The sequence below is a fragment of the Scyliorhinus canicula genome, chromosome 26 (genome assembly GCF_902713615.1).
Source record: "Scyliorhinus canicula chromosome 26, sScyCan1.1, whole genome shotgun sequence".
Classification (NCBI taxonomy): Eukaryota; Metazoa; Chordata; class Chondrichthyes; order Carcharhiniformes; family Scyliorhinidae; genus Scyliorhinus; species Scyliorhinus canicula.
Window position 1 is genome coordinate 10,635,514 of NC_052171.1, and position 27,604 is coordinate 10,663,117.

The 27,604-nt window shown below is 50.6% G+C and overlaps 1 protein-coding gene across 1 annotated transcript; it reads right to left on the reverse strand.

Annotated features, from left to right (window-relative positions):
* Positions 1–1,089: 1,089 nt before the first annotated feature.
* Positions 1,090–27,604, reverse strand: LOC119957498 (vesicle-associated membrane protein 8-like). The gene is made up of 3 exons (XM_038785602.1): positions 27,389–27,604; positions 11,436–11,588; positions 1,090–1,460 (listed from the first exon to the last, which is right to left on the reverse strand). Exons 1-3 carry the CDS (start codon positions 27,401–27,403, stop codon positions 1,317–1,319), a joined length of 312 nt encoding a protein of 103 aa, XP_038641530.1. The 5' UTR covers positions 27,404–27,604; the 3' UTR covers positions 1,090–1,316.

Genomic DNA, 27,604 nt, shown 5'->3' on the forward strand with positions numbered 1-27,604 from the left:
AGGGGGCTTTACTCTGTATCTAACCCCGTGCTGTACCTGTCCTGGGAGTGTTTGATGGGGACAGTGTAGAGGGAACTTTACTCTGTATCTAACCCCGTGCTGTACCTGTCCTGGGAGTGTTTGATGGGGACAGTGTAGAGGGAGCTTTACTCTGTATCTAACCCCGTGCTGTACCTGTCCTGGGAGTGTTTGATGGGGACAGTGTAGAGGGAGCTTTACTCTGTATCTAACCCCGTGCTGTACCTGCCCTGGGAGTGTTTGATGGGGACAATGTAGAGGGAGCTTTACTCTGTATCTAACCCCGTGCTGTATCTGTTTACTACTTGGCCACACAAACGTCCCCGGAGGGTTGGGGACAGGGGGAGTGTGTCACCTTGGCCCTCCCTGGGCTCCATGCCACTGCCTGGGTGGCACTGACAGGTTGCCGGGGCACTGCACGGGGGCCAGGCTGGTCGTGCCAGGGAGCCCTCGCCAACTGGAGACGGGGAGTTCCCGGGGGGGGGGGCTTGCCAAGTGTGGGGGGGGGGAAATGAGGGAGGCCTTAAAAACCATGTAGAGGAGGACCTGAAAGTTGCGGGGGGGAGGGGCGGGGGGGGGGGGGGGGGGGGAGGGAGGGTGGAGCGGGGGAGGGTGGTGGTGGGGGGGGGGAATGAGATTGGGGCGCCACAAAATGCCGTTGAAAATCGGCGTGTTGTTCACGGCAGTGCGGCAGACTTTAACTTGAGTGCGCTGAATCGCGCCAATCAGCGCTCAATCCAGCTTGACACTGGACCCTAGAATTGCAAAGTATTCAATCTTCCGCCCTGGCTGAGTGTCGGAATCCCAGACAAAATAGGAACAGATCTTCCTCTTAATTCCCGCGCCCGGGTGGCTCGGTGACGCAGTGGTTAGCCCTGCCGCCTCACGGCGCTGTAGTTCGAACCCGGCCCTGGGTCGCTGTCCGCGTGGCGTTACCCATTCTCCCCGTCTCTACGTGGGTCTTACTTCACCCAGAAGGACGTGCAGGGTGGGATTGGCCACCCTGAAGCGCCCCTTAATTGGAAAAAAATAAACTCTAAATTTATTGAAAAAAAAAATAATAATTCCAGCCTCCTTCCTAAGATTTTATTGAGTCAACATTTACATCAATAGGTTTTTACAAGGGGGTTTGCGGGTTGTGTACAGCTAGCGGTTTCCCTGAAAATATACAGCACGCAATCATCAATAAAGTCAAGAGGGCGTCTCCATCATGAGAGCAGGGCGCATACTGGCCTGTAAGGAATAAAATACTTCTCTGTTACACAATACAAGTATGTCGATGGCGAGGGCTCCCGCCGTTAGGTTGGAATGACGCCTGTCGCAATGAGGATGATCAGTGTCAGGATGGCGCCGCCAATGACGACCAGCAAGATGATCATCTTCGTGTTCTTCCACCAGTACTTCCTCGCCACTTTCTGTGAGGTGGTTTTGAAGTGCTCCGACTGGAAGAGAACATGGCGGCAACATCGTCAGTGACAGCTGTGTTGAAAACGCGACAAAGGTATCAGACAATCTACCAAGAACTTATGTAATCGGGGGAAACTCCGGCGGAGGAATGTGGCGGTATGATTAGCATGGCCGCCTGCCATTGGTGCAGAACAACAGCTTACCATTGGCCCTGGTCGGTCATGTGCCTCTCGACCGGTTGGTCGAGACCAGTCGTGTGACGGCTCCCCGATTGGTCGAGAGGCTGAGTTAACCCCGCCTCCAGGGCGGGGTATAAATACCCAGTAGGCCCGGCGGTCGTCCTTCTACTGTAATCGACCGCAGGGCTAACATCTATTAGATTAAAGCCATATTTTTGTTCAGAAACTCGTCTCGCGTTCAATTGATGGTACATCACGGAGCTAAAGGGCAAGTGGGAAGACGGGCTGGGGGGGAGAGATAGAGGCGGGTCTGTGGGCGGATGCCCTATGCACAGCGCCGGCCCTAGTCTTGCTGCCGCCCCGGGCAAGCTGAACTTCAGCGCCCTTGGGGGGGGGGGGGGGGGTGGGGGGGGGGCGGGGCCAGGGGGGGGCCGAGGCGCGGGGGGGGCCGAGGGGCCGCGGGGGGGGCGGGGCCGGGGTGGGGGGGAGGGGGGGCCGAGGCGGGGGGGAGGGGGGCCGAGGCGGGGGGGAGGGGGGCCAGGGCCGAGGCGGGGGGGGCGGGGCCGAGGCGGGGGGGGCGGGGCCGAGGCGGGGGGAGGGGGGCCGGGGCCGAGGCGGGGGGCGGGGCCGAGGCGGGGGGGGGGGGGGCGAGGTGGGGGGCGGGGCCGAGGCGGGGGGTGGGGGCGGGGCGGACGGAGGGGGGAGCGGAGGGGGCCGCCCTGGAGGAGGGCGGCCACCGCGCATGCGCTGGTTGGCACCGGCCCAACTGCGCATGCGCGGGACCCGAGTCTGGCGTCCCCTAGCACATGGCGCCCCGGGCGACTGCCCGAGTTGCCGGTACCTTGGGCCGGCCCTGCCTACGCAGGATTAACACATCATCATGTGCCAGGCTTCGCCTTATACAATTTAAGGTTGTCCACCAGGCACACATGACGGCGGCGAAACCCATGTCCACATGTTTTGGGCATGCCCGACGCTTAGAGGGTTTTGGCGGGGTTTCGCTAAGGCAATGTCCAACGTGGTAAAAACACGGGTGGTGCCGAGTCCAGAGGTAGCAATCTTTGGAGTGTCGGAAGACCCGGGAGTTCAGGGGGCAAAAGAGGCCGACGTCCTGGCCTTTGCCTCCCAGGTAGCCCCGGAAACGGATCCTTCTCATGTGGAGGGGCTCAAACCCCCCGAGTGTAGAGACCTGGGTTACCGACATGGCTGGCTTTCTCAGCCTCGAGAAAATAAAGTTAGCCTTGAGAGGGTCAATGGTCGGGTTCACCCGGAGGTGGCAGCCGTTCGTCGACTTTCTCGGGGAAAATTAAAATGTCGGCAGATGCAGAATTCCAAGGGGGGGAGGGGGAAAGTTGGGGGGGGGGGGGGGGCGAATTCCAAAAATGGGGGGTTGTTTTATTGTCGGGTGGTGTGAAGATTGTTATGGGGTGGAAATGTTTATTCTGCCATGTTTATGTCGCTGTTATTATTATTATAAAAATTGCAAATACCCTAATAAAGATGTTTAAAAAAAGGAAAATAGTCCCCAGCCTCTTTAAGATGACCTGTAACCATCGCCTAAATGGGAACAGCCTTTCGTTGTCGACCTTACCTACACCTATCGCAATCTTGTACCCCTCGTACAAATCTCCTCCCACCCCTGGCTCAAGGAGAATAACCGCAGCTACTCCAACTGGCACAGCGCCGGGGTCCCAGGTTCGATTCCCCGCTGGGTCACTGTCTGTGCGGAGTCTGCACGTTCTCCCCTGTGTGTGCGTGGGTTTCCTCCGGGAGCTCCGGTTTCCTCCCACAGTCCAAAGACGTGCAGGTTAGGTGGATTGGCCATGATAAATTGCCCTTAGTGTCCAAAGGTTAGACGGGGTTACGGGGATGGGATGTGGGCCTAGGTAGGGTGCTCTTTCCAAGGGTCGGTGTACACTCAATGGGCTGAATGGCCTCCTTCTACACTGTAGGGATTCTATGAGCCTCACCTTGAGGCTAAAATCCCTCGTCCCTGGAGCCATTTGGGTCAATGTCCTGCCGCTTCTCAGGAACCCCTCACATCCATCTTAACTCCAGCTTTATAAAGGTTCTTCGTGTTTTTGCACTCATAGAACATAGAACAGTAGAGCACAGAACAGGCCCTTCGGCCCTCGATGTTGTGCCGAGCAATGATCACCCTACTCAAACCCACGTATCCACCCTATACCCATAACCCAACAACCCCCCCCCAACCTTACTTTTTTTTTTAGGACACTACAGGCAATTTAGCATGGCCAATCCACCTAACCCGCACATCTTTGGACTGTGGGAGGAAACCGGAGCACCCGGAGGAAACCCACGCACACACGGGGAGGACGTGCAGACTCCGCACAGACAGTGACCCAGCCGGGAACTGAACCTGGGACCCTGGAGCTGTGAAGCATTTATGCTAACCACCATGCTACCCTGCTGCCCACGGTTGGCTGCTCAATGTTGGTATGCTCGGACATCTTCTCCACAGGTATCACCAGAATAGGGGGAAGGAAATTTAAATTCACCACTCTACTGAACAGAGGGAATCGCCCGTAACAATCATTCCCTCTGCCACCAACACAACATGGCTGCCGTGTGTACCATCTACAAGATGCTCCGCAGCGACTAGCCAAGGGCAGCATTCCCTGAGCCCTCGGCCTTGACTAGCTGGACGGACAGGAGTATCGGAACACTGCCAACTGCACGTTTCCCTCCAAAACACTCACTATCATGACTTGGAACAACATCGGCATTCCTTGACTGTTACCGGGCCAAAGTTCCGGAACGCCGTACAGTTCTGTCCTTCTGCCTGTAGCACAGGGACTGCAGCGGTTCAAGGGTACCAATTAGGAGGCTACTCCGCCATTCAATAGAATCATGGCTCAACCCTACCTTCACGGTATGAATGTTGGGCTTGCCAACCACACCCATGGCTGCGTTAAAAATCTTCACCAGGGGCAGCACGGCGGTGCAGTGGTTAGCACTGCTGCCTCACGGCGCCGAGGACCCCGGGTTCGATCCCGGCCCCGGGTCACTGTCTGTGTGGAGTTTGCACATTCTCCCCCGTGTCTGCGTGGGTTTCGCCCCCACAACCCAAAGATGTGCAGGGTAGGTGGATTGGCCACGCTAAATTGCCCCTTAATTGGGAAAAATGAATTGGGTGCTCTAAATTTAATTAAATAAAAGATCGGGGAACTGAATATACCAGGTTATATGGTCTAGATGAAAAATACGGCAGACGGAGTGGAGTAACCTTAGCACTTAGTGTTGGAATCAATGTAATGAGAGGTACTGGAGACTTTGAAGGTAGAATTAAGGAATAGAAAAGGATGTACATTTTGTTGGAGTTGTGTATCGGGCCCCTGTTAACGGTACATCAATTATATTGGTAAGGCACAACGGTGAAGGGCATTCTTTAGTCAAGTATCGAGAACACATATAAAGAGAGACTGCTGTGACATAGTCGTAGTGGGTGGGAAACAGACACATAGAATGCTGCATTCTGCAGACACAACTATTATCAAGAAAGGTATTAGTGTATGTTTTCTTACTCGAGATCGAATGAACATGCCTGATAGCAGTTGTGAAATGGTCGTTCGTTTCAAAGCAGAGATGAGGCGAGCGCATGTGCAAAGGCAAAGTGGTTGTGATTGTTTTTTTAAATTTAACTTGACGATTGGAACACGCAGACGGGTTACACATCAGGAAGGAGAAGACGTTGGGTGGCACGGTGGCACAGTGGTTAGCACAGTTGCCTCACAGCGCCGGGGTCGCAGGTTCGATTCCCGGCTTGGGTCACCGTGTGGAGTCTGCACGTTCTCCCCCGTGTCTGCGTGGGTTTCCTCCGAGTGCTCCGGTTTCCTCCCACAGTCCAAAGACGTGCAGGTTAGGTGGATTGGTCTTGATCAATTGCCCCTTAATTGGAAAATAATTGGATCGGGTACTCTAAATTTTTTTTTAAAAAGTAGTAGTGTTTGAAAAGGTGAGTGGGAAATTGGCCACCAAAGTTTGAGATTTGTGTACGGTTCACTTCAATAGGAGGAGATAGAGGACTGGATTCTCCTGTCCGCTAAGGGATAATTCCGCTCTGTGACTGCCCCCAGTAAGCTGGACAAATTTGTTCATTGGGGTGGGGGGGGGGGGGGGGGGGAGGGGCACAAGCATCAGTGGGAGGTGTTCAAAAGAGAATTTAATACGATACAAAATCCGTTTGTACCCCACACTAAGATATCATAGATATCATAGAATTTACAGTGCAGAAGGAGGCCATTCAGCCCATCGGGTCTGCACCGGCTCTTGGAAAGAGCACCCTACCCAAGGTTAACACCTCCACCCTATCCCCATAACCCAGTAACCCCGCCCAACACTAAGGGCAATTTTGGACACTAAGGGCAATTTATCGTGGTCATTCCACCTAACCCGCACATCTTTGGACTGTGGGAGGAAACCAGAGCACCCGGAGGAAACCCACGCACACACGGGGAGGATGTGCAGACTCCGCACAGACAGTGACCCAAGCCGGAATCGAACCTGGGATCCTGGAGCTGTGAAGCGATTGTGCTATCCACAATGCTACCGTGCTGCCCTTTTTTTTAGAGGAGGGGGTAGGGAGGGAAACACTGAGGAAGTGTTTCGGGTTTAATTGTCACTTGACAACCGCCCCTTCACAAACCACCTTCAAATTAGGCTGACCACACTGCATGTATGCAAATCTCCCCGGAACAGGCAATCAGTAGCTTCGCTCTGCTGCCCTCTGCTGGATCTATTGACTAAAAAAGACCACCATTGAAGTAAACCCACAAAAAAAAAAAAATGTTGGGCGGCACGGCGGCGCAGTGATTAGCACTGTTGCCTCACGGCACCGAGGTCCCAGGTTTGATCCCCATCCCGGGTCACTGTCCGTGTGGAGTTGGCACATTCTCCCCGTGTCTGCTTGGGTCTCACCCCCCACAACCCAAAGATGTGCAGGGTAGGTGGATTGGCCACGCTGAATTGCCCCTTAATTAGAAAAAATGAATTGGGTGCTCTAAATTTATTAATTTAAAAAAAACATTCGCTTGATATTACACAACTTGAATGCTTGCGAAATGTTAGCAAACTCTTTCATCCTGCAATCCAGGACAAATGCAAGAATCCCCAATTTCAAACAGTCATAACAATTTAGACTGCAGGAGAAGAGGGTGCTGATTGGTTGGCAAGTTGGCACTGATTGGCTGAGGCATCGCCATGGAGAAAGTAATGGGCTGCCAAAGTCCTGAGTCATTCAAAATAGGCTTGGACATGTCCCTTTTGGTTGCAGAGAACTGTGTTTGAATGTGTGTCACTTTGAGTATGTTTAAATGAGCCACGTTATGAGCTCGACTGATCATCTTAAATTGGTTGTTAGTGTTGCTATTACACAATCTAAGTCTATTATTGAAATTGCCAAAATTAATATAAGCAAATTACCACAATGAAGAAAATATTAGCGCTGAAAAGTGGCAACTCTCCAGAATTAGACGGTTTTCCATTGCAGAGTTTTGTAGGAAGTAGATGATAATCTTGGAGATAGCCCAACTATAATCTTTCAAAGCTCTCTCAATGTAAGAACCATGTCATTCTGATATTTGAGAAAGCTAAGGAGGTGAAACCAGGTAATAATTGTTCAACTAACCTTAAAAACTGTTGTCAGGAAGTTACTGGAGCCGATGATTGAGAAAAGGATGAGTGAACACCTTAAAAATGATCAGAGAGAGCCAACATGGATTTGGAAAGGATCGGTCGTGCCTGATGACCCTGGTAGAATTTTTTGAAGAGGTGACCAAAGTAGTGAACAGGGTATGTCTATGGATGTTATTTATATGGACTTTCAGAAATATCCAAGTTTACCAGTGACGATACACTCCATTGATCGCGGAATGGCTGGAAGCACAACATTACAAAGACCTATAGGGCAGAAGGATGGCCATTTGGCCCATCGAATCTCCACCGACCCTTGGAAAGAGCACCCGATTAAGACCACTCCCCCCCCCCCCCCCGCCCTATCCCCGTAACCCATTAACTCCACCTAACGTGCACATCTATGGACACTGAGGGGCAATTGATCATGGCCAATCCACCTAACCTGCGCGTCTTTGGACTGTGGGAGGAAACCGGAGCACCCGGAGGAAACCCACGCACACACGGGGAGAACGTGCAAACCTCACGCAACTTACTAGATAGTGAAAAGTGAAGTCCAGAGGTTCCGGTTTCATAGATCATTAGAACAGAAACTAATGATGAAGTCTGGAGGAATGTTGACCTTTATGTCGAGAGGACATGAATGTATGGGAGTGTGGAACTCATATTACAACTATACAAAGCCCTGGTTAGACCACACCTAGAATTGCTGCGAACAGTTCTTTGCACCACACCTTTGGAAGGATGGACTGGCCTCTGGGTGAGTGCAGTGTAAGATTACCAGAATTAAACATGGAATCCGCCAATGTCCAAACAATTAAACTGCACTCAGTATACAATCATTCGAACCTCAAACTGGTTCTACGATACAATTAGAAGGCTAATGGGATGTTGGCCTTCATTGCGAGAGGTTTCGAGTATAGAAGCAGGGATATGTTGCTGCAATTGTACAGGGCCTTGGTGAGGCCACACCTGGAGTATTGTGAGCAGTTTCGGTCTCCTTCTCTGAGGAAGGATGTTCTTGCTATGGAGGGAGGGCAGCGAAGGTTTACCAGACTGAATCCAGGGATGGCGGGACTGTCATATGAGGAGAGATTGCCGAGGATAGGATTGGTCTCGCTGGAGTTCAGAAGAATGAGGGAGGGGGGATCTCATAGAGACTTATAAAATTCTAACAGGACTAGACAGGGTAGATGCAGGGAAGATGTTACCAATGATGAGTGTGTCCAGAACCAGGGGTCACAGTCTGAGGATTCTGGGTAAACCATTTCGGACAGATATAAGGAGACATTTCTTCACACAGAGAGTGGTGAGCCGGTGGAATTCATTACCACAGGAAGTAGCTGATGCTAAATCATTGAATATATTCAAGAGGCGGCTGGATATAGCACTTGGGGAGAATGGGATCAAAGGCTATGGGGAGAAAGCAGGATTAGGCTATTGAGTTGGATGATCAGCCATGATCGTGATGAATGGCGGAGGCTCGAAGGGCCAAAAGGCCTCCTCCTGCTCCAATCTTCTATGTATCGATGTATCATGGCCAATCTGGTCCTCAAGCCAGTCGATCCACTTTATATCCATAATCCCTCGGTATTCTTACTTCCGAGGAGGATGCATCATCCGTGACTCGCTAAGGAAATTGGGGATGGCATCAATTTGAAAGAGAAGATGTACAATTCTACAAAAGAGGTCAGAAGATTGGGAAAACTTTAGTAAAGGGTGACTAAATATAAAGGAATTGAAGCCTGAGAGAAAAATAATGAAAGCAGGCAGTAAAATCTTCTACAAGTATATAAAAAGGAAGGGAGTAGCTAAATTGAACATTGGTCCCTTAGAGGAAGAAGCTGTGGAATTAATAATGGAAAACAAGGAAATGTTTGTCTACTTTTGCAGATGGACGAGGCAAGTGGAATATTCTTTAAATGGAATATTCTTTATGGGCAGCAAGGTATCACAGTGGTTAGCACTGTTGCTTCTCAGCGCCAGGGTCCCAGGTTCGATTCCCGGCTTGGGTCACTGTCTGTGCGGAGTCTGCGCGTTCTCCCCGTGTCTGCGTGGGTTTCCTCCGGGTGCTCCGGTTTCCTCCAACAGTCCAAAGACGTGCAGGTTAGGTGGATTGGCCGTGATAAATTGCCCCTTAGTGACCAAAAATGGTTAGGACGGGGTTACTGGGTTACGGGGATAGGGGTGGAAGTGAGGGCTTGGGCAGCACGGTGGCGCAGTGGCTAGCACTGCAGTCGCACGGCGCCGAGGTCCAAGGTTCGATCCCGTCTCTGGGTCACTGTCCGTGTGGAGTTTGCACGTTCTCCCCGTGTCTGCGTGGGTTTCGCCCCCACAACCCAAAGATGTGCAGGGTAGGTGGATTGGCCACGCTAAATTGCCCCTTAAGTGGAAAAAGTAAATTGGGTACTCTAAATTTATTTGAAAAAGGAGGAAGTGAGGGCTTAAGTGGGTCGGTGCAGACTCGATGGGCCGAGTGGCCTCCTTCTGCACTGTATGTTCTATGGAGAGAGAGTCAGAATGCTGAGGTACAGAGGGATCTGAGTGTTCTTGTACATGAATCAAAAAACGGTAGCACACGGGTGGAGCAAGTAATTCGGAAGCAAACAAATGTTGATATTTATTGTAAGGGGGGAGAGCTGCAATATTAAAGTAAGAATGTCTTTCTGAGCGGTATAGAGTATTAGCGAGACCACAAGAACCCTGTGGGCAGTCTTGTTCTCTAGAATCATAGAATTTACAGTGCAGAAGGAGGCCATTCGGCCCATCGAGTCTGCACCGGCTCTTGGAAAGAGCACCCTACCCAAGCCCACACCTTCACCCTATCCCCATAACCCAGTAGCCCAACCCAACACTAAGGGCAATTTTGGACACCAAAGGCAATTGATCACGGCCAATCCACCTACATGCACGTCTTTGGACTGTGGGAGGAGACCGGAGCACCCGGAGGAAACCCACGCAGACACGGGGGAGAGCGTGCAGACTCCGCACAGAGAGTGACCCAAGCCGGAATCGAACCTGGGACCCTGGAGCTGTGAAGCATTTATGCTAACCACAATGCTACCGTGCTGCCCTTGACGCAGGGAAAGTTCAGGGAAAGTTCATAAAGTTGATTCCCGGATGAAGGGGGTGTCTTATGAAGAAAGATTGAGCAAATTAGGCCTGTAATCCTCGAAGGCCAAAAGAAAGAGAGAAGATCGTATTGACGGGGCTTGCTCAGGTAAAAGCCAAGAAGGTGTTTCCCCTCTTGGGGGCACCTTGAACAGTTTATAAATAAAGTTTTTAAAATTAAGACTGTGACGGGGAAGATTTTAGCTCGTCCACAGGGCAGTGGAGCCATTGGATGTATTCAAGGTTGAGTTGGACAGAGACAAGGGAGTCAAAGGTTATGAGGAACAAGCAAGGGTTGAGGCCACTATCATTTTCTAGAATGATCATATTAGAACATAGAACATAGAACAGTACAGCACAGAACAGGCCCTTCGGCTCTCAATGTTGTGCCGAGCCATGATCACCCTACTCAAACCCACGTATCCACCCTATACCCGTAACCCAACAACCCCCCCCCTTAACCTTACTTTTATTAGTACACTACAGGCAATTTAGCATGGCCAATCCACCTAATCTTTGGACTGTGGGAGGAAACCGGAGCACCCGGAGGAAACCCACGCACACAGGGGGAGGACGTGCAGACTCCACACAGACAGTGACCCAGCCGGGAATCGAACCTGGGACCCTGGAGCTGTGAAGCATTTATGCTAACCACCATGCTACCCTGCTGCCCCAAATGAATGGTGAAGCTACTATTAACAAGAATCTGACAATGTCAGCCTTCAACATTCATATTCTTATGGGGAGGCCCACTCAATCCAGCAACAACATAACCCCACCTAACCTTTGGTCACTAAGGGGCAATTAATCATGGCAAATCGCACCTAACCGGCACATCTATGGACACCAAGGGGCAATTGATCATGGCCAATCCCACTGAACATGCACATCTTTGGACTGTGGGAGGAAACCGGAGCACCCGGAGGAAACCCAAACAGACACGGGAGAACGTGCAGACTCCACACAGTCACCCGAGGCGGGAATCGAACCCGGGCCCCTGGCGCCGTGAGGCAGCGCTAACCACTGTGTCAGCACCTAAGCGCGCCCGTTTACTAATCGGCAGCTTACACTGGCCTGGAGATCCTCGGTCTTGTTCATAAGGTCGTCTAACTTCTCCCCACGCGCCAGGATGCGGTCGACGTTCTCAGACATGATGGTCTTCACTCCTTCCACATCACTCTGGAGGGTCCTGACACGATCCTGCTTCACTTGGCCTTCCTCCTAAACAAGAGAGCAATCAACGGTCAACAGAGCAGAGAACGGTCAACAGAGCAGAGAACGGTCAACAGAGCAGAGAACGGTCAACAGAGCAGAGAATCAGCGGACTCACAAAGCTGGGTTCAAAATGGCCACCATCACCCTCATCCTGGAGTCAAACACACCCGGTCACCTCAGCTCCCCCCCCCCCCCCACCCCTCGCCACGCTCCCCCGAGCCTCTCCCACTGGGTGTGCTAGTGCATGAGTCACAGAAAGTTGGTTTACAGGTGCAACAGGTGATTAAGAAGGCAAATGGAATTTTGTCCTTCATTGCTAGAGGGATGGAGTTTAAGACTAGGGAGGTTATGTTGCAATTGTATAAGGTGTTAGTGAGGCCACACCTGGAGTATTGTGTTCAGTTTTGGTCTCCTTACTTGAGAAAGGACATACTGGCACTGGAGGGTGTGCAGAGGAGATTCACTAGGTTAATCCCAGAGCTGAAGGGGTTGGATTATGAGGAGAGGTTGAGTAGATTGGGACTGTACTCGTTGGAATTTAGAAGGATGAGGGGGGATCTTATAGAAACATTTAAAATTATGAAGGGAATAGATAGGATAGATGCGGGCAGGTTGTTTCCACTGGCGGGTGAAAGCAGAACTAGGGGACATATCCTCAAAATAAGGGGAAGTAGATTTAGGATTGAGTTTAGGAGGAACTTCTTTACCCAAAGGGTTGTGAATCTATGGAATTCCTTGCACAGTGATGCAGTTGAGGCTCCTTCATTACATGTTTTTAAGGTAAAGATAGATAGTTTTTTGAAGAATAAAGGGATTAAGGGTTATGGTGTTCGGGCCGGAAAGTGGAGCTGAGTCCACAAAAGATCAGCCATGATCTCATTGAACGGCGGAGCAGGCTCGAGGGGCCAGATGGCCTACTCCTGGTTCTTATGTTCTTATGTTCTCCCGTCAATGATTTCAAATGTCTTATATCCTACAAAATCTCCACGAGACCAGGTTAAACCGGAGCAACACCGGAGGAAACTGCCTCCCCCCATCCCCCGACAACCTCCCTCAACCCCACCAATCCACCACCTGGTACCCCAAGACGTAATTCTGCTTTCAACGTGGAACCTCGGCAACTTGCATTTGTGAAGCGCCTTAATGTGGAGACATTTCCCAGGGTCGCTTCACAGCAAAAAAAAACGAATGCTGGATGTGTGTCGTGTGCAATTGTTCTGTGTTTGATTAGGTGAGTCTGGTAGCTAATCCGTGCTCACTGTGCTTGACTAGTTAAGCCTGGGTGTTCACTCAGAGGAAAATAAACAGACCGAACCTATTAGAGGCAAAGCTGGAAGCATGGGAATAGGTGTTTTAAAGATCTGTGCAAAACCCATTGAAGTTAAAGAATTGGATTTTTTTTAAAAAGCTGATAGAGATTTCGCTGCACCGGGGGTTTGAGAAGCAGATCAGCCTCGTAACAGGATGAAACAGACACTTTGTTAAATAAAGGGGAAGCTAGCAGTCTAGGGACCAAGATCGTAGCCACACCCAGTTGCAAAACAGAGCCTTCTCAGACAGAATCAAGCTGTGGTGTGGGAAATAAAGATGTCTATGTCAGGTCCCATACGTTCTCCAGGTCCTGTGTGGTAACGATCTGTTGGTTTAGGCTCATAGTGTTAAAACCTATGGGATGTTGTTTTGGGGAACGTGTGTTCTCAAAGTTTAGGAAAGTAGAGAGATTCGGTTGGGGGGGAGGGAGGGGGGGTAATTTAATGACGCTGTCTGGGTAACCATTATTCTAATTCATTATAAATGTAGTTCTTTACTCTAGCCTGTTTTGTTCCGTGCTTTGAAGTTCAAAAATCGTTTTGTTACTTGAATAATTTAGGTGGCCATCGCCTCTAAGGTTGGGTGGGGGATTGGGCCTAGGTAGAGTGGTCTTTCGAAGGGTCAGTGCAGACTCGATGGGCCAAATGGACCTCCTGACGCTGTAGGGTATCTATAAACAAGACTGACACGTTTCCTCATCATATTTCATCTCGCATTGCTTCCAAACGGCAAAAATATAGAGTTCAGAATCTGTAGTGTTTTTCGCAACCACAAGATGTCTGAAAGCACATGACAGCCAATTGAGTACTTTCTCAAGTATAGTCACCACAGTAATTGAGGAAATACAGCTCTGACTGTGCGGTTGCTCCCTCAGTGCTGCACTGAAGTGTCAGCCTCGATGTTGTGCTCAGGTCTTGGGGGCTGGGACTTCAAACACAAGCCTTTGGCTTAGAGGGGAGCGCCCTATCAACAGAGCCACCGACCACACTAAGGGAGGAGAGGTAGAAGGAGAAGAGGCGAATTCAAGATGGAAAATGAGCACGGAATCATAGAATTATCATAGAATTTACAGTGCAGAAGGAGGCCATTCGGCCCATCGAGTCTGCACCGGCTCTTGGAAAGAGCACCCTACCCAAGGTCAACACTTCCACCATAACCCAGTAACCCCACCCAACACTAAGGGCAATTTTGGACACTAAGGGCAATTTAGCATGGCCAATCCACCTAACCTGCACATCTTTGGACTGTGGGAGGAAACCGGAGCACCCGGAGGAAACCCATGCACACACGGGGAGGATGTGCAGACTCCGCACAGACAGTGACCCGAGCCGGAATCGAACCTGGGACCCTGGAGCTGTGAAGCCATTGTGCTATCCACAATGCTACCGTGCTGCCCAATCGGTGATAAATGTAGGAAATTTTTATAAAAATTCTATTATATACACCTGTTGTAGTAATACATATTTTTTAAAATCCTGGTTTAATCTACAGGCAGGCAATGTGTCTGTAAAAGTGCAATTAAGATGTCACAAAATGAGATCATCATCTATTCCAACCATGTAATTGATTAAAAACAGAGCTGAATGGAATTTTGTTGTAATTTCTGGAAAGTAATTGGGCTGGATTCCCCGTCGGTGCGATTCCCCATAGAACCGGACGCGCGTCCACACCCGTGGATTTCCTGGCAGCGTGGGTGGCCACAATGGGAAATCCCATTGGCAGCTGGCGGGAATGGAGACTCTCCACTCCCGGCAAGGGCGATCCGCCCAGGAGAACAGCTGGCAGACTGGAAAATCCCAACCATTGTGGGTTGGATTTAGGTAAATAGGTTTGGGATCTGAGTGGGAGAAAGAGGATATAATTATTGGGAGGAGCCAGGTCTGTCTGTAGTTTTTGCAGTTTGATCTGGGTTTGATCATCTGCTGGGAGTTTTTACGTTGAGCAGCCATTCTTACCGCATGCCTTCAGGTTGAGCAGGCGTCTGACAAAGGCAGAAGGGCCTTCCGTCTCTTTACTGAAAGGATCTCTCTCTCCAAACAGTCTTTCCAAGAAATGAAATGAAATGAAAATCGCTTATTGTCACAAGTAGGCTTCAATGAAGTTACTGTGAAAAGCCCCTAGTCGCCACATTCCAGCGCCTGTCCGCGGAGGCTGGTACGGGAATCGAACCGTGCTGCTGGCCTGCTTGGTCTGCTTTAAAAGCCAGCGATTTAGCTCATTGAGCTAAACCAGCCCCTCTCTACACAATAGTATAACAAGTAACCCTGTGTTTGCTAACTTTATTTATAAGTGGCTTTTGACCTGTAATAGTCTTTGCTTAATTGGAGATAGAGAAGGTATAAATTTGTCGGAAAGGGGTTTCCTTATATTTTAAGAATTGTTTAATTGTTAATTGAAAAGCTATTTTATGTGGTGATAATGTGTTTAATCCTCTGTGAAGACTAAAGCTTGTTTTAACAGCCAATGGGCTGCGGTCTGGCAAAGCGATCTTAAGATGATAGAATAGGCTCAATAATCTACTCCTATCTCTTATAACGTCGGTCCAAAAGTCTGACAATTGGTTCATTGTTGTTTTATAGACAAACGGTCATAGGTTCATAAGATACAGGAGCAGAATTAGGCCATTTGGCCTATCTAGTCTGCTCCACTATTCAATCATGGCTGTTCTCATCATGGCCTTAACTGCACCGTCCTGCCCGTTCTCCGTAGCCCTTCAACCCATTGCCAATTAAAAATCTGTCTCACTCCCTAAATTTACTCAGAGAAGTAGTTTCTCCTCAACTCAGTTTTAACCTCTTATCCTGAGACTATGACGTCTCGTTTTAGAATTCCCCGCAAGAGGAAGCATCTGCTTCACGTCTACTTTACCTGTACCTTTTACCATCTTGTATACCTCAATTTGATCTCCCCGCATTCTTCTAATCGCTAGAGTTGAGGCCGAAACTGCTCAATCTTTCTTCATGCGATGAACCAAATATTTGTGCACAGCAAGCTCCCATACGCAGCAATAGGATGACCAAATAATCCAAGGTTTTTTTTCGTACGGTGTTGATTGAGGGGCGAATGTTGGCCAAGACTTGGTGAGAACTCCCTTGGTCTTGTCTGAATAATGCCGCTCATTCTTTGCCATCCATCCGAACATCACTCAAGCGATGAAATGTCCACCATCACTTGGAGCATTGTAGGTTAGTCTAAAATGTACAACTGGTTCAACCAGAAGTGGCTTCTATCTATTCCTGGCAACACACACAACGGACCATTGGTGGAGGTAGATTACCAGGGTGTTTCCACCTTTCTCTTTGTCTCTGTGTCATAGCTTCATTAAATAATATTCCCAAAACACGTAATGCTTCAAGTACTTCAAAAACTTCCTTCTAGAAATAAACCCCAGTGCTCGCTTTCCACCTTTTATGACTGTAATAATCTGCATCGCCAAAGGAAAGTACAGCACTGGAACAGGCCCTTCGGCCCTCCAAGCCTGGGTCGACCATGCTGCCCGTCTAAACTAAAATCTTCTACACTTCCGGGGCCCTCTATTCCCATCCTATTCATGTATTTGTCAAGATGCCCCTTAAACATCACTATCGTCCCTGTTTCCATCACCTCCTCCGGCAGCGAGTTCCAGGCACCGCTCGGTGTAAAAAACGTCCCTCACACATCTCCTCTACACTTTGCCCATCGCACCTTGAACCCACGTCCCCACGACTTGCCTTCAAACAACCACGCAACCTCAAACATTGTTTGCTGCAAACTTCCCAGCCTTCAGAACAGCGACCACGACACCACACAACCCTGCCAGAGCCATCTCTGCCAGATTGTGCCAGATCATCGCCATGGATACCACCATTACACGTGGAAACACCACCCACCAGGTACGCGGTACATACCCGTGCGACTCGGCCAACATTGTCTACCTCATACGCTGCAGGAAAGGATGTCCCAAAGCGTGGTACATTGGCGAGATCATGCAGACGCTGCGACAACGGATGAACGGACATCGCGCGACAATCACCAGGCAGGAATGTTCCCTTCCAGTCGGGGAACACTTCAGCAGTCAAGGGCATTCAGCCTCTGATCGCCGGGTAAGCGTTCTCCAAGGCGGCCTTCAGGACGCGCGGCAACGCAGAATCGCCGAGCAGAAACTTACAGCCAAGTTCCGCACGCATGATTCTCTCTTCCACCCTCGGAAAAAGCTTCTGACTATCCACTCCCTCATAATTTTATAGACTGTCCATCAACCTCTGTCATTCCAGTGAGAACATTCGAGTTTATCCAACCGCTCCTCATAGTGAATACCATCCAAACCAGGCAATATCTTAGTAAACCTCTTCTGCACCCTCTCCAAATCCTCCACATCCTTCTGGTAGTGTGGAGACCAGAGTTGACACAATATTCCAAGTGTGGCCTAACTGAGGTTCTATACAGCTGCAGCATAACCAGCTAATTTGTGTACTCAATGCCCCGGCTGATGAAGGCAAGCATGCCGTATGCCTTCTTGACTACCTTCTCCACCTGTGTTGCCCCTTTCAGTGACCTGTGGACCTGTACACCTCGATCTCTCTGACTGTCAATTCTCTTGAGGGCTCTACCAATCACTGTATATTCCCTACCTGTATTCGACCTTCCAAAATGCATTACCTACACATTTGTCCGGATTAAACTCCATCTGCCATCTCTCCGCCCAAGTCTCCAGCCGATCTACATCCTGCTGTGTCCTCGGACAGTCCTCATCGCTATCCGCAATTCCACCAACCTTTGTGTCGTCCACAAACTTACTAATCAGGCCAGTTACATTTCCCTTTTTATCAATTTGTGTATCTGCGATCTCATATCTCAGATGGTGGGGCGTCTGCTTCACGAGACATTTGGTGGGCTGCACGGGAAAATCCCGCCCCAGAACTGCACAAGCTGTCAATCATGGACCCTTTATTTTGACTATTGGCTTGCTGACAGACTCCCTCTGCTGGTACAAGCGTGTATTGTAGCTTCAAGCAGACAAAACGCACAGCGCAATTTTCAATACACTACACGTGTGTCCCATTTTTCGCACCATGACTAAATAAAGACGCCTTCAGGAGAAGGAGCAGTTCTTAAAAATATTTGAAATGCCGGAATCACTTGTCCCCATCTCTCACTGTCATTATTCCCTGCCCCCCCCTCCCTGAGAGTAACGGATTCAGTCGGGCTGTGCTGCCTTCATGGTCGAATAACTCACTGGCTGGCGTGTGAAGAATGGCCCATTGACACGGCCACAGAGAACGCTCCAAAGTTGTCAGCCGCTCTCTGTGGCCGTGTCAATGGGCCATTCTTCACACGCCAGCCAGTGAGTTATTCGACCATGAAGGCAGCACAGCCCGACTGAATCCGTCCTGGGCTGGGGCCCAATTGGGATACTTCCCAGCAGGGTGGTAGGAATCCAATCAGGAGCTAGGAGCCTGCGATGACGTTATTCACTCCTGCCATTGGCTGTCGCGTCACGAATCAACGGCCTCCGCTAAAAGGTGTGAAACCAAACTGGTCATGAGGGAAAATATGTTCGAGGGTCTGGAATGCCCTTCCCGGGGATGTGGTGGAAGCCAATTCAATCGAAGTTTTACCATCAAAGTTTTCAAAAGGGGAGCTGGATAACGATCCAGTTAACATAGTTAGCACTGCTGCCTCAGAGCGCCAGGGCCGTGGGTTCGATTCCCAGCCTCGGGTGACTGCCTGTGCGGAGTCTGCACGTTCCCCCCCGTGTCTGCGTGGGTTTCCTCCGGGTGCCCTGGGTTCCTCCCACAGTCCAAAAATCATAGAGTCAATTCGGCCCATCGGCTCCGCCCCAGCCCTTGATTTCCTCCCAGGGTCCAAAGATGTGCGGGTCAGGCAGATTGGCCACGGTAAATTGCCCTTAAGTGTCCAATGGTGAGACGGAGCTACCGGGATAGAGCAGTGGGGTGGGGGGGGGGGGGGGGGGTGAGCCCAGGTAGGATGCTCTTTCGGAGGGTCGGTGCAGACTCGATGGGCCGAATGGCCTCCTTCTGCACTGTAAGGGATTCTCTGATTCTAGCAGCCTGTTATTATCTGGTTAATGTGGGGTTGTTTGCGCGCAGAGATTCCCCGTCGCTGTTCTAATCTCCGAAAATGGAATCAAATTACCCAGAATCGAGATAGGGTGGAATGAATGTGTTCTTGTTCCCAAGTCGCCAGACTAAACCTGTCCAATCCTTTAATTCCCGAGGAACTGGGCTCAAACCCCAGACTGACGGCTCGGGATTGTTGTTCGTCGGCCAAAAGGGAATGTGCGTAATATATATTTGGGTTAAGTTCAAGGAATAGGCGCAGTTAATATGCCAGTGCGCAGCCAGCAATTAACTAGGCAAATGGTATGTTAACCTTGTGATAAAAGCAGATTGGAGCACCAGAATGTGGGAGCCTTGCAAAGTCACGATAGTCAGAGGCAGAGTGGGGGTGGGAAGGTAACTGATGGCAATTAAACCTGAGGAATCTACAGCTCAGGCTAGGGGGCAAGAGTGAGTGGCCGGGCCATCACGAATACCGTCAGCCTGCACGGGAATTGAACCCTCACTGCTGGCCCCGCTCCACATCACTAACCAGCTGTCCTGCCAATTGAGCAAAACCGGTTCCCCTCTGTGTACTTCTGCGTTCACTTTTAACTTCCTTATCGAAGGAAGGAAATACTTGCTTTAGAAGCGGGGGGAGGTGGGGGGGGGCGGAGATGCGAAGGTTTGCTAGATCGATTCCTGGGATAGGAGGAGGTTTTTCTTCTGGTGGCGCAGTGGTTAGCACTGCTGCCTCACGGCACCGAGGACCCGGGTTCGATCCCGGGTCACTGTCCGTGTGGAGTTTGCACATTCTCCCCGTGTCTGCGTGGGTTTCGCCCCCCCCCCCCCCCCACAACCCAAAGATGTGCAGGGTAGGTGGGATTGGCCACGCTAATGGGCAGCACGGTAGCATTGTGGACAGCACAATGGCTTCACAGCTCCAGGGTCCCAGGTTCGATTCCGGCTCGGGTCACTGTCTGTGCGGAGTCTGCACATCCTCCCCGTGTGTGCGTGGGTTTCCTCCGGGTGCTCCGGTTTCCTCCCACAGTCCAAAGATGTGGTTAGGTGGATTGGCCATGATAAATTGCCCTTAGTGTCCAAAATTGCCCTTAGTGTTGGGTGGGGTGACTGGGTTATGGGGATAGGGTGGAGGTGTTGACCTTGGGTAGGGTGCTCTTTCCAAGAGCCGGTGCAGACTCGATGGGCCAAATGGCCTCCTTCTGCACTGTATGATAAAATTGCCCCCTAATTTTAACAAAATAATTGGGTACTCTAAATTCCTTTAATACCTGTGAGGTGCGATGGAGTAGGATGGACTTAGACTGTGTTGTTATGAAGAATGGGAGGTGACGTCATTGAAATGTATAAAATTCTTACACAGGCTTGTCAATGTCAAGAGGTTGTTTTTCCTGTCTGGAGAGTTCTAGATTTAGGATTGTGCTGGGGGGAAGTTTCTTCATTCGGAGAATTAGGAATCTTAGGAATTCCTACTTCAGAGAGCAATGGTTTCTCAATCGGTCAGCGTGTTTGTTCGTTGAGATTTCTTTTTTCGATTTTTCCAGTTAAGGGGCAATTTAGTGTCGGGGAAGGACATCCCTGATCTCTTTGCATGGTTGAGCAGGCCCGATGGGCTGAATGGCCTACTCTTGTTCCTATTTCTTAAACTGCCACGAAGTCAGCACTCTGAGGCACCACCACGTGGGCAATGTGGAAACGTGGCAGGGTGCTGAAGTTGGGCACTTCACAAACCACTGAGCCACCGCTCTGTCGCTATTGTGACATCTCCCGTGACACAAAATGGCCGCCTGGGCGTCTCCAGGACAAAAGGGAATCTGCCAACTGAGCAAATATTAACCGCCGCATTCTTACACCCGTTTCTGTGCTAACTCTTGCCGTGTAACCATGGATACTGGCCGCCCTCCTTCACCCACGTGCTCCTTCACCACCCTGGACGACGGGATTCAGCGAGCGATTGAAAGAAAATTCCACCGAGTCTACCACATTATGAGTGATTTTGGGAGTGCAGTAACTGACGTTATGTTGGCATGGCAGCCAACCGGAATGTTAGCCTCACCCAACGTCACCCAATTTCCATCAGGTGTCTGTTGGTGGAATTGAGGGGCAGAAACCTCACCCTCTATCCTGTGGACATTGTATCACTTTTGCCCTCCACACTGGATCAGCTAATCGTGCACAAAAGGGAATCAAACCTCGATCTTTTCTGACTTGTATTTCATAGAATTACGACCCGGCAGAAGGAGGCCATTCGGCCTATCGAGTCTGCACCGACCCTTCGAATGAGCACTCTACCCATATTCGCTCCCCCGTCCCTCCCTACCCCCCTGTAACCCCACAACCTAACCTGCCCACCCCTGGACACTAAGGGGCAATTGATCACGGCCAATCCACCTAACCTGCACATCTTTGGACTGTGGGAGGAAACCGGAGCGCCCGGAGGAAACCCACGCAGACACACGGGGGAGAACGTGCAGACTCCGCACAGTCGCCCAAGGCCAGAATTGAACCCGGACCCTGGTGCGGTGAGGCAGCAGTGCTAATTTCTTCCAGTGCCTCGCCAATCTGGCCGCCTCTGTTGGAAAGGATAACTCCCCCTATCCCGTGGAACACATTTAAGGTTTCAGCAACGGAAGATACATTTTTCCTTCATGTGTCAAGCGATCACTACAGCTGAGGGGAGACTGGAACATGGGCGTTTTGTGCTGTGGAAGATATTCATTCTGATCAAACTTATCCATCACCAAATATCAAAGCTTCAGATAAACTAAAGAAAGTGGAAGTCGGACTTGCATATCGGGGAAAAAAATGGCTGAACCAACCGCCGTACATCTCAAAGCATTTCAAACCCACCAATGTGAATGAAGTGTTGTGGCCATTTTGGGACCCATAGCATCGGAGGCAAATAGAGAAGGGGCAAATCGTGACCTCCTCTTGGGAGGTAAGGAAAGGCAGGTGACGGAAGTATTAGCGAGGGATCACTTTGGGATCAGTGACCATAATTCCATTAGTTTTAAGATAGCGTGGGAGAATGATAATTCTGGCCCAGAAAGGGCAGCACGGTGGCGCAGTGGGTTAGCACTGCTGCCTCACGGCGCTGAGGTCCCAGGTTCGATCCCGGCTCAGGGTCACTGTCCGTGTGGAGTTTGCACATTCTCCCCGAGTCTGCGTGGGTTTCACCCCCACAACCCTAAGATATGCAGAGTAGGTGGATTGGCCACGCTAAATTGCCCCTTAATTGGAAGAAAATAATTGGGTACTCTAAATTTATAAAAAATAAAAAAAAATAAAAAATTCTGGCCCAGAAGTTCAAATTCTAAATTGGGGCTTGGCCAATTTTGATGGTTTGAGACAGGAACTTTCAAAAGTTGTTTGGGGGAGTCTGTTTACAGGCAAGGGGACAGCTGGTAAGTGGGAGGCTTTCAAAAGGGCAGCACGGTAGCATTGTGGTTAGCACAATTGCTTCACAGCTCCAGGGTCCCAGGTTCGATTCCGGCTTGGGTCACTGTCTGTGCGGAGTCTGCACGTCCTCCCCGTGTCTGCGTGGGTTTCCTCCGGGTGCTCCGGTTTCCTCCCACAGTCCAAAGATGTGCGGGTTAGGTGGATTGGCCGTGATCAATTGCCCGTAGTGTCCAAAATTGCCCTTAGTGTTGGGTGGGGTTACTGGGTTATGGGGATAGGGTGGAGGTGTTAACCTTGGGTGGGGTGCTCTTTCTAAGAGCCGGTGCAGACTCAACGGGCCGAATGGCCTCCTTCTGCACTGTAAATTCTATGATAACTCTATGAAAAGGGTGGTAACGGGTTCAAGGTGAGCACATTCCTCTTAGAGAGAAGGGCAAGGCTGGTAGAAGGAAGGAACCCTGGATGCCTCGGGATATTGAGGCCCTGATCAAAAGGAAGAAGGAGGTTAATGACGTGCATAGGCAGCTGGGATCAAGTGAATCCCATGAGGAGTATAGAGGTTGTCGGAGTAGAGTTAAAAGAGAAATTAGGATGGCCAAAAGGGGACATGAGATTGCTTTGGCAGATAAGGCAAAGGGGAATCTAAAGAGCTTCCACAAATACATAAAGGACAAAGTAACAGGGAAGAGAGTAAGGCCTCTTCAGGATCTACAATGTCATCTATGTGCAGATCCACAAGAGGTAGGTGAGATACTAAATGAATATTTCTCATTGGTATTTACTGTTGTGAAAGGCATTGGATGTTAGGGAATTTGGTGAAATAAATAGTGATTCCTTGAGGAGTGTACATAGAACATAGAACAGTACAGCACAGAACAGGCCCTTCGGCCCTCGATGTTGTGCCGAGCCATGATCACCCTACTCAAACTCACGTATCCACCCTATACCCGTAACCCAACAACCCCCCCCCCTTAACCTTACTTTTTAGGACACTACGGGCAATTTAGCATGGCCAATCCACCTAACCCGCTCATCTTTGGTTTGTGGGAGGAAACCGGAGCACCCGGAGGAAACCCACGCACACACGGGGAGGACGTGCAGACTCCACACAGACAGTGACCCAGCCGGGAATCGAACCTGGGACCCTGGAGCTGTGAAGCATTTATGCTAACCACCATGCTACCGTGCTGCCCCATATTACAGAGAAGGAGGTGTTGGAGGTATTAAGGCGCATCAAGGTAGATAAATCCCCAGGACCTGATGAAATGTATCCCAGGACGTTGTGGGAGGCGAGGGAGAAAATTGCTCGCTCCCTAGCTGAGATATTTGAACCGTCGATAGTCACTGGTGAGGTGCCTGAAGATTGGACGGTGGCAAATGTGCCTTTGTTTAAGAAGGGCCGCACCAAAAATTCTGGGAACTCCAGACCGGTGAGCCTCACGTCTGTGGTGGGGGTAGGTTGTTAGAAGGTATTCTGAGGGACAGGATCTACAGGCATTTAGACAGGCAAGGGCTAATTAGGGAAAGTCAGCATGGCTTTGAAAGGGGAAAGTCATGTTTCACCAATTTGATTGAATGTTTTGAAGGGGGAACCAAGAAGGTAGATGAGGTCAGTGTGGTCGACGTTGGACATGGACTTTAGCAAGGCCTTTGACAAGCTACCGCACGGTAGGTTATTGCATAAGGTTGAATCTCACGGGATCCAGGATGAGGTAGCCAATTGGATACAAAATTGGCTTGACGGTAGAAAGGGTGGTTGGAGAGGGTTGTTTTTCAAACTGGAGGCCTGTGACCACCGGTGGGGCCCCGGGGTCAGTGCTGGGTCCACCTTTATTTGTTATTTATATGAATGATTTGGATGAGAATTTCAGAGGCATGGTTAGTAAGTTTGCAGATCACATCAAGATTGGTGGCAGAGTGGACAGTGACGAAGGTTATCTAGGATTGCAACGGGATCTTGACCAATTGGGCCAGTTGGTCGGTGAATGACAGATGGAGGTTATAGATAAATGTGAGGTGATGCATAGATGGTAGATGGAATTGGGGCAGGACCTACTCAGTTAATGGGAGGGAGTTGGGGAGAGTTACAGAACAAAGAGATCTAGGGGCACAGCTTCATCGCTCCTTGAAGGTGGAGTTGCAGGTGGACAGGGTGGTGAAGGAGGCATTCACCATGCGAGGTTTCATTGGTCAGAATATTGAATACAGGAGTTGGGGCGTCTTGTTGAAGTTGTACAAGACATTGGTCAGACCACACATGGAATACTGTGTTCAGTTCTGGTCACCCTATTATAGGAAGGATATTGTTAAACTAGAAAGAGTACAGAAGAGATTTACGAGGATGTTACCAGGACTTGATGGTCTGAGTTATAAGGAGAGGCTGGATAGGCTGGGACTTTTTTCCCTGGAGCGTCGGAGGCTTAGGGGTGATCTTAGAGAGATCTATAAAATAATGAGGGGCATGGATAAGGTAGATAGTCAACATCTTTTCCCAAAGGTAGGGGAGTCTAGAACTAGAGGTCAGAGGTTAAAGGTGAGAGGGGAGATGAGACCAGAGGGGAAATGTCTTCACACAGAGGGTGGGGAGTATCTGGAACGTGCTGCCAGAGGCAGTGGTAGAGGCGGGTACAATTTTGTCCTTTTAAGAAGCAGTTAGACAGTAACATGGGCAGGGTGGGTATAGAGGGATATGGGCCAAATGTGGGCAAGTGGGACTAGCTTAGTGATTGAAACTGGGCAGCATGGACAAGCTGGGCCGAAGGGCCTGTTTCCAAGCCGTAAACATCTCTGACTCTATAACTCGGCAGCCATTTTGTGCACAGTAAGCTCCCACAACCCCCCTCCCCCCGTTGTCCCATTCGATAACGTGAACAGCTTCTCTTTGTCAACCTTATCTAAACCTGTCAGCATCTTGTACACCTCGATCAAATCTCCCCCTCAACCTCCTTCACTCCGAGGAGACCAACCCCAGCTCCTCCAACCTCACCTCAAAGCCTGAGATCCCCCTCTTCCCCGGGGACCAAATCTCCCTCCTCAGCCTCTCGAGAACCCTCGCCTCCCTTCCTAACGTGTGGCGATGAGGACAGGGACCAAATCTCCCTCCTCAGCCTCTCGAGAACCCTCGCCTCCCTTCCTAACGTGTGGCGATGAGGACAGGGACCAAATCTCCCTCCTCAGCCTCTCGAGAACCCTCGCCTCCCTTCCTACCGTGTGGCGACGAGGACAGGGACCAAATCTCCCTCCGCAGCCTCTCGAGAACCCTCGCCTCCCTTCCTAACGTGTGGCGACGAGGACAGGGACCAAACATCCCTCCGCAGCCTCTCGAGAACCCTCGCCTCCCTTCCTAACGTGTGGCGACCAGGACAGGGACCAAACCTCCCTCCGCACCATCTCAAGGTTTCTCACACCGTTCCGATGGGAATTAGCGAATTGCCCGGTTGCCACAGAGCCATGGCACCGTTGCCACCCACCTGTGTGGGTGTACAGGACTCACTTCCACGTTGGCACCTCCAACAATGCCGCACTCCCCTGACCCTAGAGCGTGTGCTGTCAAGTCTCTGGACTCGGAATGGAAATGTGCCGTTCTCTGACCCAGAGCAAGAGGACAGGGTATCAACAATTGTCACGCCAGTTGGCAGATACGCCACGTCAAGGATCTGATGGGCAGGCGTTGCTGGAAAGGTGAGTTCTCTTCCTCTCAATGTTCTCCATGAGCAAAGTTTGTTGAAATGGACACCCACCCCCCACTGTAAGTCAGTGGCGTAACATCCCAATTCTTCGCCTTGACTTGCAGGAGTTGAGCTAATCTCACATTGGAATTTCGAAATCCACCTTTCACAAGCCCAGGCGTCAGCCAGCGGGATATATGAAGCTGCAGCCACCGACCTACCATCCGAGAATCTTGGTCAAGCCCAGCTCCCCCACGTGTCGGGATCACAGAATGGTGCAGAAGGAGGGCCATTCGGTCCATCAGGTCCGTGCTGGTTCTCAGAAAGGACAACTCAGCCAGTCCCACCCCCGCCACCCCCCCCCCGTCGCCTAGACTTCAGGAATTTATTAATGCGAAAGCCACAACTGACTCTGCCTCCACCGCGCCCTCAGACAGTGCTTGCCAGCTCCTAACCGCTCGCCACGTTGAAAAGAAAGGTTCTTCCCTCATTGCCGCCTCTGGCTCTTCGGCCACTCACCTGAAGTCAGCGTCCTCTGATTCCTTTATTGAAAACTTTCCCAATTGAGGGGCGATTTAGCGTGGCCGATCCACCTGTACATCTTTGGGTTGTGTGGGGGGGGTGAGACCCACGCAGACACGGGGGGGGGGGGAGAATGTGCAAACTCCACACGGACAGTGACCCGGGGCCGAACGCGAGTCCTCGGCGCCGTGAGGCAGCAGTGCTAACCACTGCGCCACCGTTTTGCCCTCTGATTCCTGACCTTACCGCCAAAGGGAACAATTACTCCCTATCTTTTTGCCCCCCTGCGATGTGAGCTGACATTCTGCTGGAGTATTGAGGGGGTGCTGCACTGTCGGCGTGTTATCTGCCAGGTGAGGCATTAAAGCTCAGGGGGCAGGTTGTCGAGCTCCGGGCAGGTGTCAAATCGGAGTGTCAGCTCGCCACGGAAGGCTACCATTTGCATTTGAATCGATCGAGCCCCACGATGAGGAGGCTTTAACTTACATCGGCCCGATCGAAACGACGGGCTGACAACTTATCTTCCACAAAGAACGAACCATGAACGAACCACCAGGTTTGTTGTCAGAAGGAATCACAGGAAGAGAGAAAGGTATGTCGGCTGCTGACAGGGGTTGACATTAACAGGAAGGGGTCAGGTTAACAGCAGAGTGGTCCGGCAGATCGAACCGTTCAGTCAGGTCCGAAAAGTCAGGCAAGTGGACAATCGACACCAACTCGAGTCAAGACAAAACAAACACCGAGCGATCACCCCTTTCGCCCCCCCCCAGCACACCGCTCCAAACCAGCCCAAACATACACAGACAAGGACCGCAAGGTTAGGACCCCCACCCACCCCCATACTTACAGCTTTTGCTGCCATTTTTCCCCCTCACAGGAATATCAGTCCGAGTTCCACTTTAAACCGGAGGAGGTTCATGCACTTCGCTGTCCGAGTGAGCCAGGCAAAAGTTTCAGTCCACTTCCTGCTTCTTAAATGTCATCATTCTTTCGCACAAACTTCCTGCTTCCTTCTCGATTGCCGTGCCGACCAACCCTGTGGGTGTGCGCTGCTGCTTCTGGG